Genomic DNA, 14,667 nt, shown 5'->3' with positions numbered 1-14,667 from the left:
GTATTATATTCCAATTATACGACAGATTAACGTTGCTGCATCGAATTATCTCGTAACAAAATTTTCCAAACAATACATCGTCGAGTACCGATTGTACTCTTCTTTACCAACAATGAAACGTTATTAATGCATGTTTCTGTAGTCCGCTATTGTAAAGCGAATAATTGCAATCGCATAAATTTTCGAAACGTCTCGTTTGCCAGCAAACTCTGTCCCACGCGCGATTAGGTGCGAAAAATGGCTCTGTCCGGAATCTAAAGTAAATATTCTGGTTGGTCGCCATAAATAGTCGATTCGATACAGCGAAGACGGGCGACGAGAAGCCTGCGAGGGAGCATCGTTGCACTCGCGAGATCGCACTGTCTCGCGATCGAACGGTTTCCCTGGCCTGTCGCCAACCGGCAGAATATCCCATCGAGCGGATATAATGGTCGAGCGGGGGGCCGAGCTTATCGATACGCATTAAATCGGCAGTCCCAAAGCGCGTCGTCGATCCTTTTCAGCGTCTCGTGGCTCGCACCTTCGGGTAAAATGAGTCTGGTCACCGCGCGCTCACAATGCGCGTCGATCGATCCGGAGGACTCGCGACAATGGGCACGAACCGACGGAGACGATGGAACCAGCCAGGAAGTTTCCCCGAAGACGGGGACCCTTGGCGGAAAAATCACTTTCGCTTTTCGCAGGCGCGCCACGTAACGACGCGACGCCAGCCGACGCCCTTGCTTTCCTCCCCGTATCAGCCACGCATCCCGGCCCTTTTCCAAGGCCAACTCCGCGTCTACGCGACCCTCGCGATGAATTCTACGCGACGCACGAGGGTCGGAGAAATCTCGACCTGAATCACGAGTGTTTTACTCGCGATCTTTTTCCTACATCTCCTCGACCTCTCACTAAATTGGATTTACCAGTAAACAGAAGCGATTCCCGACATTCTTTACGAGATCAAAAATTTTAATTGAATCGTTTACCACGTTACTTCTAGTTTAATAGTTCTTCGTAATTTAATGCGCGTTAGGTGATTCGTAACGGTAATATTAATAATAATAAATAATAATTATGTGCACTATACGTGTATAATCCAGAGGTTGCGTCAACATTGCACAACCCCGAAAAGCTTCACGTCATATTTGCCCGCAGCTTTAAACAAACGTATATCAAATATTGCCGCAATGTTATTATCAATTTATATTGGTCCTCTACCGACAACTTCTGAAACCGCTAATAATAACGGGCCGCTGAAGCGTTGATTAATCCTGTTGGCGCGGCTTTCAAAGTCGATGCACGATTCGCGCGTACTCCGTCGCGATGTCCGTATACTAGCTGCTCGTTCATTTGCATTCGTCGAACACATATGCATCAGCATCCGCTATAGCGAACGAGAACTTCGAGGCGCTTATAGGCTCGCGTCGCTCGTAAGCGCTCGCGAACGACGACAAATATAACGAAATTCGAAGCCAGAATCGATTCGACGCGGGTTAACGAGCGTCCCGTGAGTTTCAAGCAGTCCAATAAAAACATGTAAAGCACGCGTACACGAAGGACACGAATCATGCATTTCGAAGCGTGAATTTGAAATATATCCCGAGCGTCGAGAATATAAATTTCGAAGGTGTATCGGAAACTACCCCTTTCTCGCTAACATGTCCGTTCTTTACAGATGATCGATGCGTCGTACCACACGAATCCATCGTTGCAGAGTACCGCCCTGATCATCACTTGCGCGGTAGTGCTGCTCCTGATGGCAGCGATCGTCTCCGTCGTCTTCTGGAAGTGAGTATAACCTTGATTTTCTCGGTTCCAACGGGCAACCGGTGGTAGCCAGACGTCCACAGGGACGGTAGAATCGGTCGACGAGATGGGAGTAGGTGGACGCAAGCGCGTAAAATCATTCAGGGTCGCCAAGGTGCGCTGGTCTCCCCTCGGCAATAAAGACTAGGTTTCATTCCGAGCGGACATCGTAAGGTGTTGGGGGGTGGAGGCCGTTCGGGTTGTAACCGTATTTCAAGGGTTCGAGTGGCCATCCACGGAGAGAGGGTCTCTCGAACGAGAACGAGGAGAAAGAACGGCGGAATAGGCTGGCTAAATGCGCGAAGGAAGCGTCATTGGCATTCTAGTGGCCACTAAATTAGCCAAAAATGGGACATTTCGGCGCGGTCTTCGAACCTGCTGCCGACACTGTTTGCCTCTTTTACCAGGGAAAGGTTTAACCAGAGGGTCGTTCGTCATCCGGCCTCTCGGCCTTAGAAAGTTTGTAAAGTATTGGTACGTTGGGCGCCGCGAATAGAAGGGAAAAGTTCTGGACGAGGGAAGGAAGCGAACGTCATTGTCATTCCAGCGAGCGATAAATTAGCCGAGAATAGACCATTACGGAAGCCAAAGTCGGTCGCTCGCTTCGAATAATAGTGATTTTCGTTGTTCGCGCGTGATCTAGGCTCGTTGGAATCCTTGACAGTGTAGCTGAGAAACTCGTTGCATATTCTTTCGCTCGTTGGCAACGAGGGTGGGGAACAGATCGTTCGGTGGATCCTAAATTAGCCAAAAATAGGCCGTCGAATAAGTGGGCGTGCGTCGAGACGGTGTTACGCGCCGCGAACTACGGAACAACGGTGCACTGATAATCTCCGACACGGTAGCTGCACAAGGCTCTCTCCTTCTGCACTCGCGTAAGCAACTTGGCTGCGGATCCGCGCGAGATCGAGCCTCGTACGGGGAAGAAATATGCACCGCGGTACGCGGACCGAAGATTTACGCGACCTCGAGCTCGCTCTGTTCGGGCATTGTCTCGTGCTGCTTTATGCGCAACGTCGTAATAAAAAATGAAATACAATGGAGAAAAGAAACGTTCTCGTAGCCGGCGCTTCTTTTCATGCCGTCAAATAGGAAAATAACTTTTCTATTTTCAAGATCATTTCCATTCGAAGCTCCGTCGAATAACTCGTTCGTTCTTTATCTCCGCCTCTTTGTGCTCTGAAAATCGTTGAAATTTAAACGAGCTTCGTCGCATCGCACGAAGGGTTAATAATTATTTAGTCGATTATTCGTCGTTAATGTTTGTTTCCCGGGGGCCGTCTGGCGAGAAACGACGACAAGTAATTTCTGGCTGGCTGCAAAAAGACGCGACGGGCCACGATGGCCACGATCGATGAACTCTGGCCGAGGGATCGGCAACGGGCCAAGACGATTTTGGATCGTACAGAGGCCCGCATTCAGGATCCACGAGCGTGTCGTATTTTTATCAGGGCAAACCTCTCGAAGGTCCACTCGCCGCGACAATGCCGGTCCTGTCTGGCCCTCTTTTCGCGCGGTTATCGTAATAGGCGGTTATTATCGTTCGCGCTTGGCAATATCTCGAGCGACGTTTTCGCACCGGCGCCTCGTGATTTTTATCCGCCCTTTTTCCCCCGCGACGGCAGACTCCAGAACACCTTTGTCAGTTACGAATGAATTGTTGAAATAATATAGACCGGGGACCAGAAAGAGGAGACCCGAAAGAAAACGTTTTTACGCGCGATAGTACTTGGAGTCGAGACGGTGTCGTTCGAGCACCCTTTCTCGATCATACGGGGAACACCGAGAGGGCTGGTAGATTAGTTGCTTATTACTTGTTCGACGTCGTATCGTTGCGCAAGATTCTCCACGCGTCGAGCAGAACGACAATTTGTTTCGAACGGAGAACACCCGATCAAAAGGTCGGTCTGTTTGTACAACCGCGTCACTGTTTTACGCTGGTTTTTCAATTTATCGTAATAGCGGGCCATTATCGTGGTCCACGCGCGTGGTATCTCAAGTGTTACAGCTCCGTAACGTCTCGACCGCTCGCTCCGAGTTCCCGGACTTTGTGGGTGGCATATTTCTCCTTCTTGTTCTTCTTCCCAGGCTCTTGGTCGTTTTCCGTGGTGGTAAACGGCGTGTCCCGTCCTCTTCCTCGATCTTGAATCTCTTAACGCGCGAGAACACGCGTACGTTCCGGTCTAACGGGTGTCCCTCGAGAGCGGACGGTTCTAATTTCCGAAAAAAAATCGTTGGAAAGCGTAGAAACGGTATTCTCGGATCGCGTCGAACTCGATCGGGAAGGGATCGAGGCGGTAGTTTCGTATTGTATTTATTCGTCGTCGCCTCGTTGGACGAGAGTAAATTTTTCCGACGCTCGGCACTCGGATCGAAATCCATTGGTACCTTTAATCACGATCTTGGACACCCCGTACGTGTGTATACGGGCCACGTACACGCGGCACTCGTTCGTGTCCCGAACAAACGCGGAGAACCAACACGGTCGCGCGTAGTTTGTATGCTAATCAGAACCGTGTTCTCCCATCTCCGCGTTCTCTCGTCCTCGTTCCATCGCCGCGATACACGGTTCTCGGTCTCCCTTTGGCTATCCGGATCCTCTTTCTCTCCGACTGGATGCTATTTCCTGCTCGACTCGACTCGATGCCCCGTCGTCGCAGACGTTCCAGCCAATTCGCGATAATTCGCCAACGTTGTTCGGAACTGCCACGCGAACGGTACGCGAACAGTACTTCCCGTGAACCACGAGGAACCCAGCGAGCCTAATCGCGCGTCGCGACAAATTGTAAGTGGATGTCCGGCCTGGCTTGTCAGCCCTTCGACCGTACCACCCTCGCGGTTATTCCCCGGTCTCGGTCTCGGTCTCGTATCTCTTGGCGATTAAACGACCGCGACTCCGGTCTTATTTATGGCGGTGGAAATGTAAGGGACGGTTGTTTCAGAAAACTTCAACAGGAACGAATAGTTGTTTGCTAACTGTAATGACTGCTCGAAACGTTTCGCTCCGTTTAATCAAACTTTCTGCGTCGACTACGTAATCGACAATATTTTTTCTTTATTATTAGAACGGAGTTGCATTTTTTTCTAGACGGTTGAACGGCCGTTATGAAATACCGAAAGCGGTACAATCGATCGTTAACGAATAATTCGCTGACTCGTTAGTAGGTCAGCGCGAGTCAGAATGTTAGCAAAACGCTATGCCGCGATTCCGCGGAATCAGCAAACCAGAGAAAGGCTTAATATCTACCGGGTCGGTGTTGGAGCGTGCGTGGGATCGGGTTGTTTCGGGTGGTTAAATTGTTTGAAAGTTCCAAGGGGCCCTGGTATATCGATACTCGCGACCAGCATGGCGCGTCGAGTCCCTCTTTCAGTCGTTTATTTTCCTTATCCTGTTCGAGAAGAAAAACGGCGGAGCGGGCTTTAAAATCTGAAAGAAACGCCTCCGACAAACGAGAGCTCCTTCGTACCGCAACTAAAGGTGGTAGAAGCACGCGGGGGAGGGATCAAGCAGAGCGGAGATCCCGCAGCCCTTATTTAACTGGCACCCTCGATGCTACAAAGATCTCGGCAATACCTCTTCGCCTAATCTAACCTATATTTTTCTCCGTTTCACCTGGAGCCCGGCTATCGGCCGTTCTCTCCATCCTCTCCATGGCAACTATCCCCGCCGCGCCGCGGCGGTCGAAGTTACGTCTAGACAGAAGCGTTTGGTTCCGCGTAGACGCGCCGACAACCTGAATAGAGGCTGAATTTCGCAAAACCGCCTGCAACGTTCGCGCGAGCACACGGATGAAAACTCCTCGGCCAGGTAACGCAATATCGGTTGCATTAAAAGTTGAACCAACGCTTCGCGTGGCTCAAATTTAATTCTTGTCCGATAAAACATCGCGTTCCGCTTAACCTGTCGCGGTCGTCTTTGGAATTTATCTTGGAATACTTTTATTAGTCCAAAGTGGATCGTTGGGAGGAGCGTCGCTTAGGAGGCATCGAGCCACGACAGTAACGACGCTAGAAATCGGTTCTCGTTGGCGAGAAAGGGATAAGCTTGTCCGCGTTCCGGTTTGAGGATGAAAACGGGGAACGGGGTCAGCGCGCGGACTCGTTAATTCGAATCTTTGATTTCCCGGGTAGCGGGGAAATTGCGCGCGTTCGGTCGCGGCGCAATAACGATAAACGTCACGGGGATATTTCGAGGAATTGCCGCGCGGACCAAAAGAAACGAAACGAAAGGCAGGAAAAAAGGGGTTAAAAAGAAGAAGGAGAGACTCGGGGAAATACCCCGTTCGAGGATATTTTCCAGTTGCGCGGGGAATGGCATTACTTACGTTCCACTTGCCGCGGCACAGATTCGAGACGATGTAAACGGGAAACAGGGAATTGCGAGAGGGAGGAAGCGAACAGGCCACTCGCCGCTGCCTCTCCCAGTCCGTTTCCTCTTCCTTTTTCCTTTCTGTATTTCCCGCCACCTTTCTGGCCCGCACTTTGTCTCCGTAAGCCACATTCGGGTCACCGGCGCAACGGGGGATGCTTTAACGATCTGCATTGCATGAGCACTTTGCTTCCTCCCACTGTCTCGTCCTCCTCGCGAGACTCTTCCCGCGTCTCGTCTTCTCGCGCCGCTGAACATTCCCACCCCTCGCGGCCTCGTCGTCGTCACACTCTCGAATCGTACACGATTGCCGACAAACAAACTTGGGTTATTTCGAACGGCAAACAACCCTTTCCATTCTCCGTTTTCGCCAGCTCGCGTTCGCTCGAACCTCGAACCTCGAGACGACGCGACGGTCAGTTTCACGATCGAGGCGATTAGAGGGCGGTTTCTCGATATCCGATGGCCAAGAGAGCTCGCCAGGGGTGTCGCGAGCTGCGGTAAAAGATATATTCGCCCGGGGAAACGCCAGGGGGTTCGTAGAGCGAGTTACAGAGGGGTTTGATGCGCGCACACACCGTACAATAGCTAGCAATTATGTAGAGTGGCCGCCGTCTGGGCTGACTCGGTGCACTTGGGCGTTGCACCTCGCCGCTGTGTGCTCGTCTTCGTCGTCGACGCGGTCGTCTTGGTCGACGATGGCGTCGTTGCAGTCATTGCTTGTTAACGCTGCGCCTCGGGTGTCTCGGAAATGTACCGTCGCCTCTGTTTCTCGCTCTCTTTCGTTGCCCGCTTCTGTTCCGTGACGGAGGCATTGGTAAGAAGCGCACGTGCAAGAAAATCGCGGGATGCACTTACGGATATTACCGAGGAACGCAGCCGGCGTAAGAAATAAGAAGAACGTCGGAGGAGTCGTTGTTAAAGGACCCTTGAGTTGCAGGAATTAAATCTCTCGCTGGTACGTGTGCGTTCGCGGTGTAAATCGTTGCTGGATCGGAACCTCCTTTTTACCCGCTAATTAAAAATCCACTCTAGTGTTCTTTTTCGTTTACTCGATGATTAGTCGTGGTCTCGATGCCTCTCGAAACCCTACGCCCTGTTCCTATTCGGTCATTTGCTTTTCGTCCGTAGGTCCGCCGGGAATCGCCTCTTTTTCACTTACGTTTGTTTTAAACCGCGCGTCCCCGGAGTCGAGCGTAATCAAGGGCCCATTGTGACGCGTTCTCCACGGCCATTAGACACCGTGGACGTTCGCGCCGGAAACGCATACGTGCAGTTGCACCTCGTGCATCCGTCATGGGATAATTTCGGACGGGGTTCGTCGACGTACGCGTTCAGGGAGATCGCGACGACGAGGGGCACCGAGCACTGAATCATGCTCGTTGTTTCTGTATACGTAACAGCAGATACCAGAGAGGGGAAGCGGTAGTCTATGGGTAATTTAACCCGTGGCAGCCCTGAATGGATTATAATTGGTGATGACAGGCCGTCAGGAGAGGCAGCATTCAACGTGGCGAGAGTGTCGTCCAGAGGATGAGCGCTCCGGGTCGTCCCAGACGTCGGAGACACCCGCCAGATTTCTCTCTGTACGTGTGGGTGACGCCGATTCAACCGGGTGTCGTCTAAAGTTGCGTCCCTGAATGGCTTGTCAGTCTAGACGCACGGTGCTCCCGGTATAATCGCTTTTCTGACATTTTATTCTTCTTTCTGCCTTCGTTCCTCGATTCCTCCCAGGTATTCCTTCAACTTGTAAACGCGTAACGTTGATTCGTTTCACCGTGCAACAGCAGATGTCATCGGAAGAAACAGAGCTACCTGGCGGTGCTTTCTGGCCGTTTCACGAGAATCGAGGGAACAGGACAGCCTCGGTGGAAGTGTGCGGTTCGATTCAATTACGACGCTGTCGGCCTAATTCGCGCGAAGCTGGTTTTGCGGAGCACCTATGACGGTGCACCGCGCACGGATCCTGTTCCCCGGAATGATGCACCTTATGCCAGCTGCTCGAGCCGCGGTGCACCGTGCATTCCCCGTTCCCTCTGTAACCGTCTCTTTGGTCTACCAGTTGGATGCTTCTCCATGGTGGTACCGCGCGTAGACGTAATTCCGCCCGTGCAGTGATATATCCGAGCCGCGGCAGCAGCCAGCGGCTCTCAAATTGTTTGGAATTCTCGGTTAGAATCTTTGAGCGTCCAGCTAACAGAGTTGGGGAGCCCTGCACCGACGAACTACACGCCGGACTAGAACGTCGTTCTAATCCCATTCCATTGCAGTTTCACAACCGGGAATATTACCCTAACTGGCTGTAATTACGTCATCGTCATTGTCTCCTCGTACACAAGCCCGTAGTACGTCGGAGAAGCAACCCCCGCCGCGTCTAATTCCCTCTGGTTTTCGATTTTCCGCGTCTCTCGTTCCCAAAAGAAGGTCGAATCGTCCGCGACGCGACGCGCGCGTCGAGCGAAAATTGTCCCGCTTTTGCGCGGTAGCTCGTTCTGTGTCTCGTTAATTCCGCGCACCTGTGATTCTCGCGGGCCCGTTAGACATACTCCTTCCCATTCACCCGGTGACTGTGCACACCCGCCTCGTTACGTTTTCATTCGTGTACTCGACGCTTTCGCGCGCGGACGGTCGTTCACCCGTCGGCTTTTTGTCCCCGGGTTTCGCGGCTCGTAATTGGGGGAAGAATATCGCGTCAACGGCCGGGCGCGGAAAAACCTCGAGAGCCTCCGTGGAAGAGAGGCTCCTCCTGCGAGAAACTTGCCCAGCGACCCACATACCGTGTCCAAACAAAAACCTGCACGGCCCGACGAGCACCCGGAATTACCGCCCCGGTGTTTACCTTGGAATCACGACCCTCTCGAAGAAACGCGTCGCGAGATTCTTAACCACCCGAAAACGTGGGTTTCGATCGTAATGGCGTCGAGGACGCGCGTGTCACGTTCGACTCGAAACGGTCGAGCGTTCATTGAAATTTCAGCCCAATCAGAAGCGAGATGCATCGGGCTGGCGAGACAATCCCATTCGCGAGATCGTATCTCGGCTACGTCGGAAAATAATTAACGCCGTGTATCCTGTGTAGCATCGGCGGAGAGCAACCAACGCGACAAATACGAACAACGCGATGATACATGTATATTGGTGCGCCTCGATCAGCCCCGGCGGGCATCCATATTCATACGCAGCCAGGGTCCAGGGGATATCCGCGAAGTGGATGCACGTTGTGTGCAGTACGCGCGGCGAGGAAACTGTAAGCGCATCGATGGACCTGCGAGACTCTATGGTATTCGTATGTATGCATATCTGGCGGAGTGCATGCCCGGCCCGTGTACCCGGTTTAATACACCGAGGATCCCTGTGCGTTAATACGAGCCGGCGCCGATTAGTTGGCGGCCGCGCGCACGCGGGCTAATGCGACGTTACGCCGGTTATGTTATGTCGAGTATGCGAACCACACTCGGGGGAACGATACAACCGGCGGGAGATCCGAGAGCGGATCTTCCTGGACCGCAGAGTCCATCCTGCGGACAAGGACCGGCACGGCTACCTGCATATCGCCCGACCAGCCCTTCGCTGCGCAATTACATTTCGCGAATTATTGGCGTATCGCCGGCAATTTCGTCTCTGTTCTCTGTGGTCCGCGGTGAATTCATGGCTGCCGGCGAACGTCTGACGGGCCGCATCGCGACGCGACCGTCTTCCGGGATCCTCGAATTCCTTCGGTTATCGACTCCCCTTCGTACCCCCCAACGAACCAACTGGATCGCTTCGCCCCGAACAATGCTCGAATGCTTCGACGCCGTGCATCTATGCCCAAATAAATGCTTCTCTTTTAAAGAGAATAAACAACGAGCAGAAACTCTCGATAGTTGGTACCCGGGTACCAGAATGACGTTAATACCGGGTTTATCTAAATGTCGAGTAGCAATTAACGGTCATAGGAACCGTCGGAAAATGCCTGTCGGTCGGGCGGCAACCGCGACAATGCGACAAATGGAAATTTGACGGGAATAGTTCTTCGGCAAATCGCTGGTTGAATTAATGCCTGGCGCGCGCGTTGGCTTCGAATAGAATTCGATTACATCGATAATTACAGCTCATTGGCGGTGATCGCGGAATGGTAATAGTTCCTGTTGGTCGTGTTCGCCCATCGAACCGACTATTAAAAGCGTTGGCTCGTCTTTTGTGCGCGACGAGACGAGCGTTTTCTCTGGCACCGTTGCACGGACGGGAGAAAAAAGGAAAGAGACCGCGAGAGACGCTGAAACGAGGAGAACAAGCGGGAAACGGGGGGCGGGGGAGGAAAAAAATAGCAAAGGCGACGGCGGAAAGTTCGCGGAGTTTCATAAACAGAATTATGCTAACTACTCGTGGCACTGAGGCGAGATAGGAAGGAAAATCGAATTCAGACTCGGTTGAACGTTCTCGGGGAGGCTGGCTGGGTTCACGTTAATGCACCGTTCGTCGGGTTTCGTTCTCGCGACGCGGCTCGATTTCCTGGCGTCTCGAAAAAACCAAGTATCGAATAGTTCCGAAACACTCTGCGTGCCAGAAGTTTCAGAGAACTCGCGACAAAGCCATCCCTAAACGCGTCTTCGGCGTGCGACGTTACCCTCGCGAGCAAGGAGTCTTGGAACTCGCAGGCGACTCGTTGAAAAAAGCTAAAAATTGTTCGAACGAGTTAAGGTCCGCGGCGGTGGCAATGGCTGACGTTCACGGGCCTCTTAATCTCTTCCCAGCTTAATTATTCCCTCGCGTAGCAATAATGAGAATACGGGCAGCGTACCTGACCCCGTTTCGAAGGAGATCGTCGTTCGGAGCGGCCGGGTCGTAGCCCGAGCGAATGACAGAGAGGGAGGATCATTTAGAGGCGATTTAGTTCCCTCTTGCTGCGCGTCTAATACCCCACCTCGACCGTTACGGTCTATTTAGTAATTTCAAGAAATACAAGCGAGCGAAACGACGTCGAGAGGTAGCCGGCAGACAGCGGTCCTCCTCGACGTCTCTTAAATTCATTTAACGAATTTACGTCCGGGATAAAGAGCAAGGGTGATTCCGCGAACCAACCTTCGCTCGGAGAATTTCCATCTCGCTGGCCTCGGGAACCCCCGACCCCCTGGCTCTTTTCTCTCGAATCGAAGCGAACAAGTTCACGGCTGCGAGCATCGGACGGAATTCATTCCGCGAGCGACTAAAAATTCTAATTAAGCGATAAGCCTCGATAAAGCGACGCCGCTCTTTCAAGCTCGACCGATACTGTCTTGCATTACGAAGGCCGGCGAAGGATGGGGAGGCGGTGAAGTTCGGTAAATGCGAAAATTAAATTTCTCCGCGGCGGAAAATAATCCTTGCGTAGGAAATTGGTTGGTCGATCTTGGCACCTCTCGCTCCCTCTTTCGTCTACCATCTTCTTTCTCATCGCGCGATCCTTCGCGTCGATACGTACACGAGGCGTCCAGGAGCAGGGGTCCGGTCGGCCATCCCCGCGCGAAATAAAATAAAACGGATATTAAAACTGGCGAGAGCTAATTTCCTCGTCCTACCAAGCATAATACCCGCTCCTCCAGCAGTCTCCACTTTTCTCGTCCTTTCTTCTTCCCGATTTTTCCCCTTTTTATCGGCCAGCTAAGCCATCCATCGAACGGACGCCTTCTGAATATTCAGCGGAGAAAAGGGGGAGTGAGAGAGACGGGCGAAGAGTTCGGTGGGCAGAGAGAGCGAGAGATCGAACGCGAGCAAATCGAATTCGAGGCTCGAGTCTGACGAGTGACAGGCCGCTGAACGTACGCTGCGGATGCGATTAAAGTCTGCCAGGACGTCAACGTGATGCTCCTGAAATGCGAATTCCCTTCCAGCGAACCGGTCGACCCTTGACCCACATCGGTGCAGACGCGGAGATTGAATCACTCCCGGTGAAAATCCACGGAAGTCCCCGAGATGAAAATCGACGATCGCTCGTCGATACGCCGTATCTGGATTTTTATTAATTTCCTCCCTACCGTCGAGCGCGATCAGCGTGCGTCGACGACGTCAAAACCAGCCGCGCGAATTGAAAAACAAAAATACAGAACGAAGGGATCGCGTCGCGATTTCGTCCCACGCAACGGACTCGAAATCCTGCCGCGCGCGACCGGAGGGCTCTCTTGTATAAAACGATTCGCGTCGATCGGTGAAACGACGGAAAGAAAAAGGAGGAGGGAAACCAGCGGGCGAAACGGAAAGCCAAAAAGGAAACGGTCCACTCATCCGACGGCAATCTCCGTTAGAGGCTACGGAAGATCCGCGTTATCCTTCGAAATCGGAGTATGATGCTCCTTCGGGACGTAAACCGTAATCGGACACCGGAGGACCTACGAACTAGACGCAGCGATATCCAATACTTTGGCCACGTAATATTGGCGATGCTTTTAGCCGCGACAAACAGTGACCTGTTTCGCGTTCCTCGATCCCTCTCTCCTGCAGGGGATTCTTGCGTTAATCCAAGATACAAAATACGGATATAATGGCTACCGTAAATATTCTCTTGAACAGCGTCGAACTTTTAAGCGATGAGGTTCGATCATATTATTCCAAACGATCCCCTTGTTTCCGAAAGAAAGGTAACCATGCAACGATACCCTCGTCCATCGAACCCTCGGTATTATCCCCATCGAAAAGAGCCTCGAAGGATCGGTTACTGTAAGGGAAGAATAACGAGAGAAGCGATTCGGTCGCGTTCTCCCGGTCAAGGGTAACTATCCAAAGGAGCCTAGTGGCTCTTGAAACGACGTTAATGCCCTCCGTCAAAGGATCCTCCGCTTCATCTACGTGCCTATCCTCCGGTAATGCACAATGTGCTCCGTTGTGCCAAGTGGGGACCACTCGAGGGACACTGTGCAACTCCAGAGACGACGTCTGACGTGACTGCACACCTTCCACGCGAATCCAAGCACCTTTGAGGTCATTACGGCGCTCGCTTCCATCGTGTTTCGACCTCCACTCGAGGTGCAGTCAGACGGCTGGTTAATCAAGCTCCGTTTCACTTACCAACCTCGTCCCGTACGTCTCTCGCTCTCTTAGTATCTTCCCATTCGACTCGCCCCGAAACTCTCGCTTCTCGTCTACCGACTTCTCTCGCTGATCCGCCGCGGATCCTCGATAGTCCCCCCGAGCTGCGTATCGGATTAGCCTCGAACGACTAAGTTTCTTGCTCCCGCTGGTCAGCTCCTAGGTGTCCCTTCGTCGATCGAATCGCCGATAGAACGGATCAGACGAAGGGACAAAGAACTGCTCGATTCTCCTCCGATAGTTTACCGTTATCTATGCACGAGCAGAGCGTTTGATCTTCGAAACGTTGGTTCTTCGTTCGCAACGCGTAATTAAAATTGCGAACTGGCTCGTATCGGAGGGAGACTCCCCCCGTGCTCGATAGCAACGCGAAACGATAAAAGAACAATCTGCGTTCCTCCGTGTTTGTGTACGGGTGGCCGCGCCAGCTCATTAGGTAAATCCCAAAAAAGAAGGGCGAACTCCGGCGAGAAGCGGTCCGACGCCACAAATTTATTCGTAAACTTTCGCAATTTAAATATCCGCGGTGTTTCAATCAAGCGGCGCCGCCGCCGCGGCACGTGCGCACACCTACGCATTTATATACAGCGGCTGAGATTACTTTCCTCTCTTTAGACTTTCATCGACTCCCCATCCCCGTTGCTCTCGCGTGCTTCGAGTATCGGCGGCCACAGATTTTCGTGTCGACGCGTTGCGCCGTTAAATATTAAGTAGCATCCTGCCACTCCCCTTGAAAACTTTTATACAGCTTCGATGATGCTGTATCAAACGCAACCGCCTGATTCTTAACCCTTTCACGATCGATTCTGCCCTTAATTTCACCTTTATCCCCGAGATCGCGAAAGAAAACGCGGCCGGGGTCGTTGCTCGACGCGTCCTGTATCTGCGAGGGTCCGTGCATGGACGACGAGGACGCGGGTCGGTTCGTCGCCGATAACCACAGCGTGGGAGGTCACTTGACCGGATAGGAATAATGCCTGGGCCGTGGTAACCCTTCCCGATAAGCGCGTATCCACCTACAGCCGCTGCGATAGCGGCAAAACAATATCCCTGCTTGTACGAGCTGGACACGGGGGATGGTTTCGGTTTTGCGGGACGTTGGAATACGCGTGGTTACTCGGAGCAAGATAAACGAGCCGGATGCATGTTTTTCCGAAAGTTGGATCTCTAAAGGAACGATTTGGAAGGATGTTGAAGGATCGAGAGATTATCTTTGACCCATTCAGAACGGTAATGCGCCACGCCCGGGCTGAATGGGTTAAGCGATCCGCGCGAGATTGATAAAGTTCGACAAGTTGAAGTTACTCGGGGGCGTTCCATATCGAAATCGTAGGTGGGTGTTTTGAAAACAACTTCGGGGAACGGGGGGGACGCGTGCTTTAAATACGCAGTTACTCGACTCGTTCGCTTTAGCTCGATTTCCTACCCGGGAAGCGACATCTTTCTTGCACAGTCTCATCCGAACA

The 14,667-nt window shown here is 52.3% G+C and overlaps 2 protein-coding genes across 3 annotated transcripts in view; one reads left to right on the top strand and one right to left on the bottom strand.

Annotated features, from left to right (window-relative positions):
• Positions 1-14,667, bottom strand: part of LOC122399088 (JNK1/MAPK8-associated membrane protein) — a 760,891-nt gene that overhangs the window by 399,101 nt on the left and 347,123 nt on the right. The window lies entirely within an intron of this gene.
• The window catches only part of LOC122399089, a 50,535-nt gene that overhangs the window by 19,605 nt on the left and 16,263 nt on the right, over positions 1-14,667 (top strand). Inside the window, exon 2 of the mRNA XM_043399485.1 lies at positions 1,658-1,770. Within this exon, the coding sequence (XP_043255420.1) occupies positions 1,658-1,770 (113 nt within the window). The remainder of the gene's footprint in view (positions 1-1,657; positions 1,771-14,667) is intronic.

This window comes from Colletes gigas, unplaced genomic scaffold, assembly GCF_013123115.1.
Source record: "Colletes gigas isolate AHSC1104 unplaced genomic scaffold, ASM1312311v1 Colletes_gigas_Sc00012, whole genome shotgun sequence".
NCBI classification, from domain to species: domain Eukaryota; kingdom Metazoa; phylum Arthropoda; class Insecta; order Hymenoptera; family Colletidae; genus Colletes; species Colletes gigas.
Note: the sequence above shows the minus strand (reverse complement) of the source record. Positions and strands in the feature narration are given on the sequence as shown.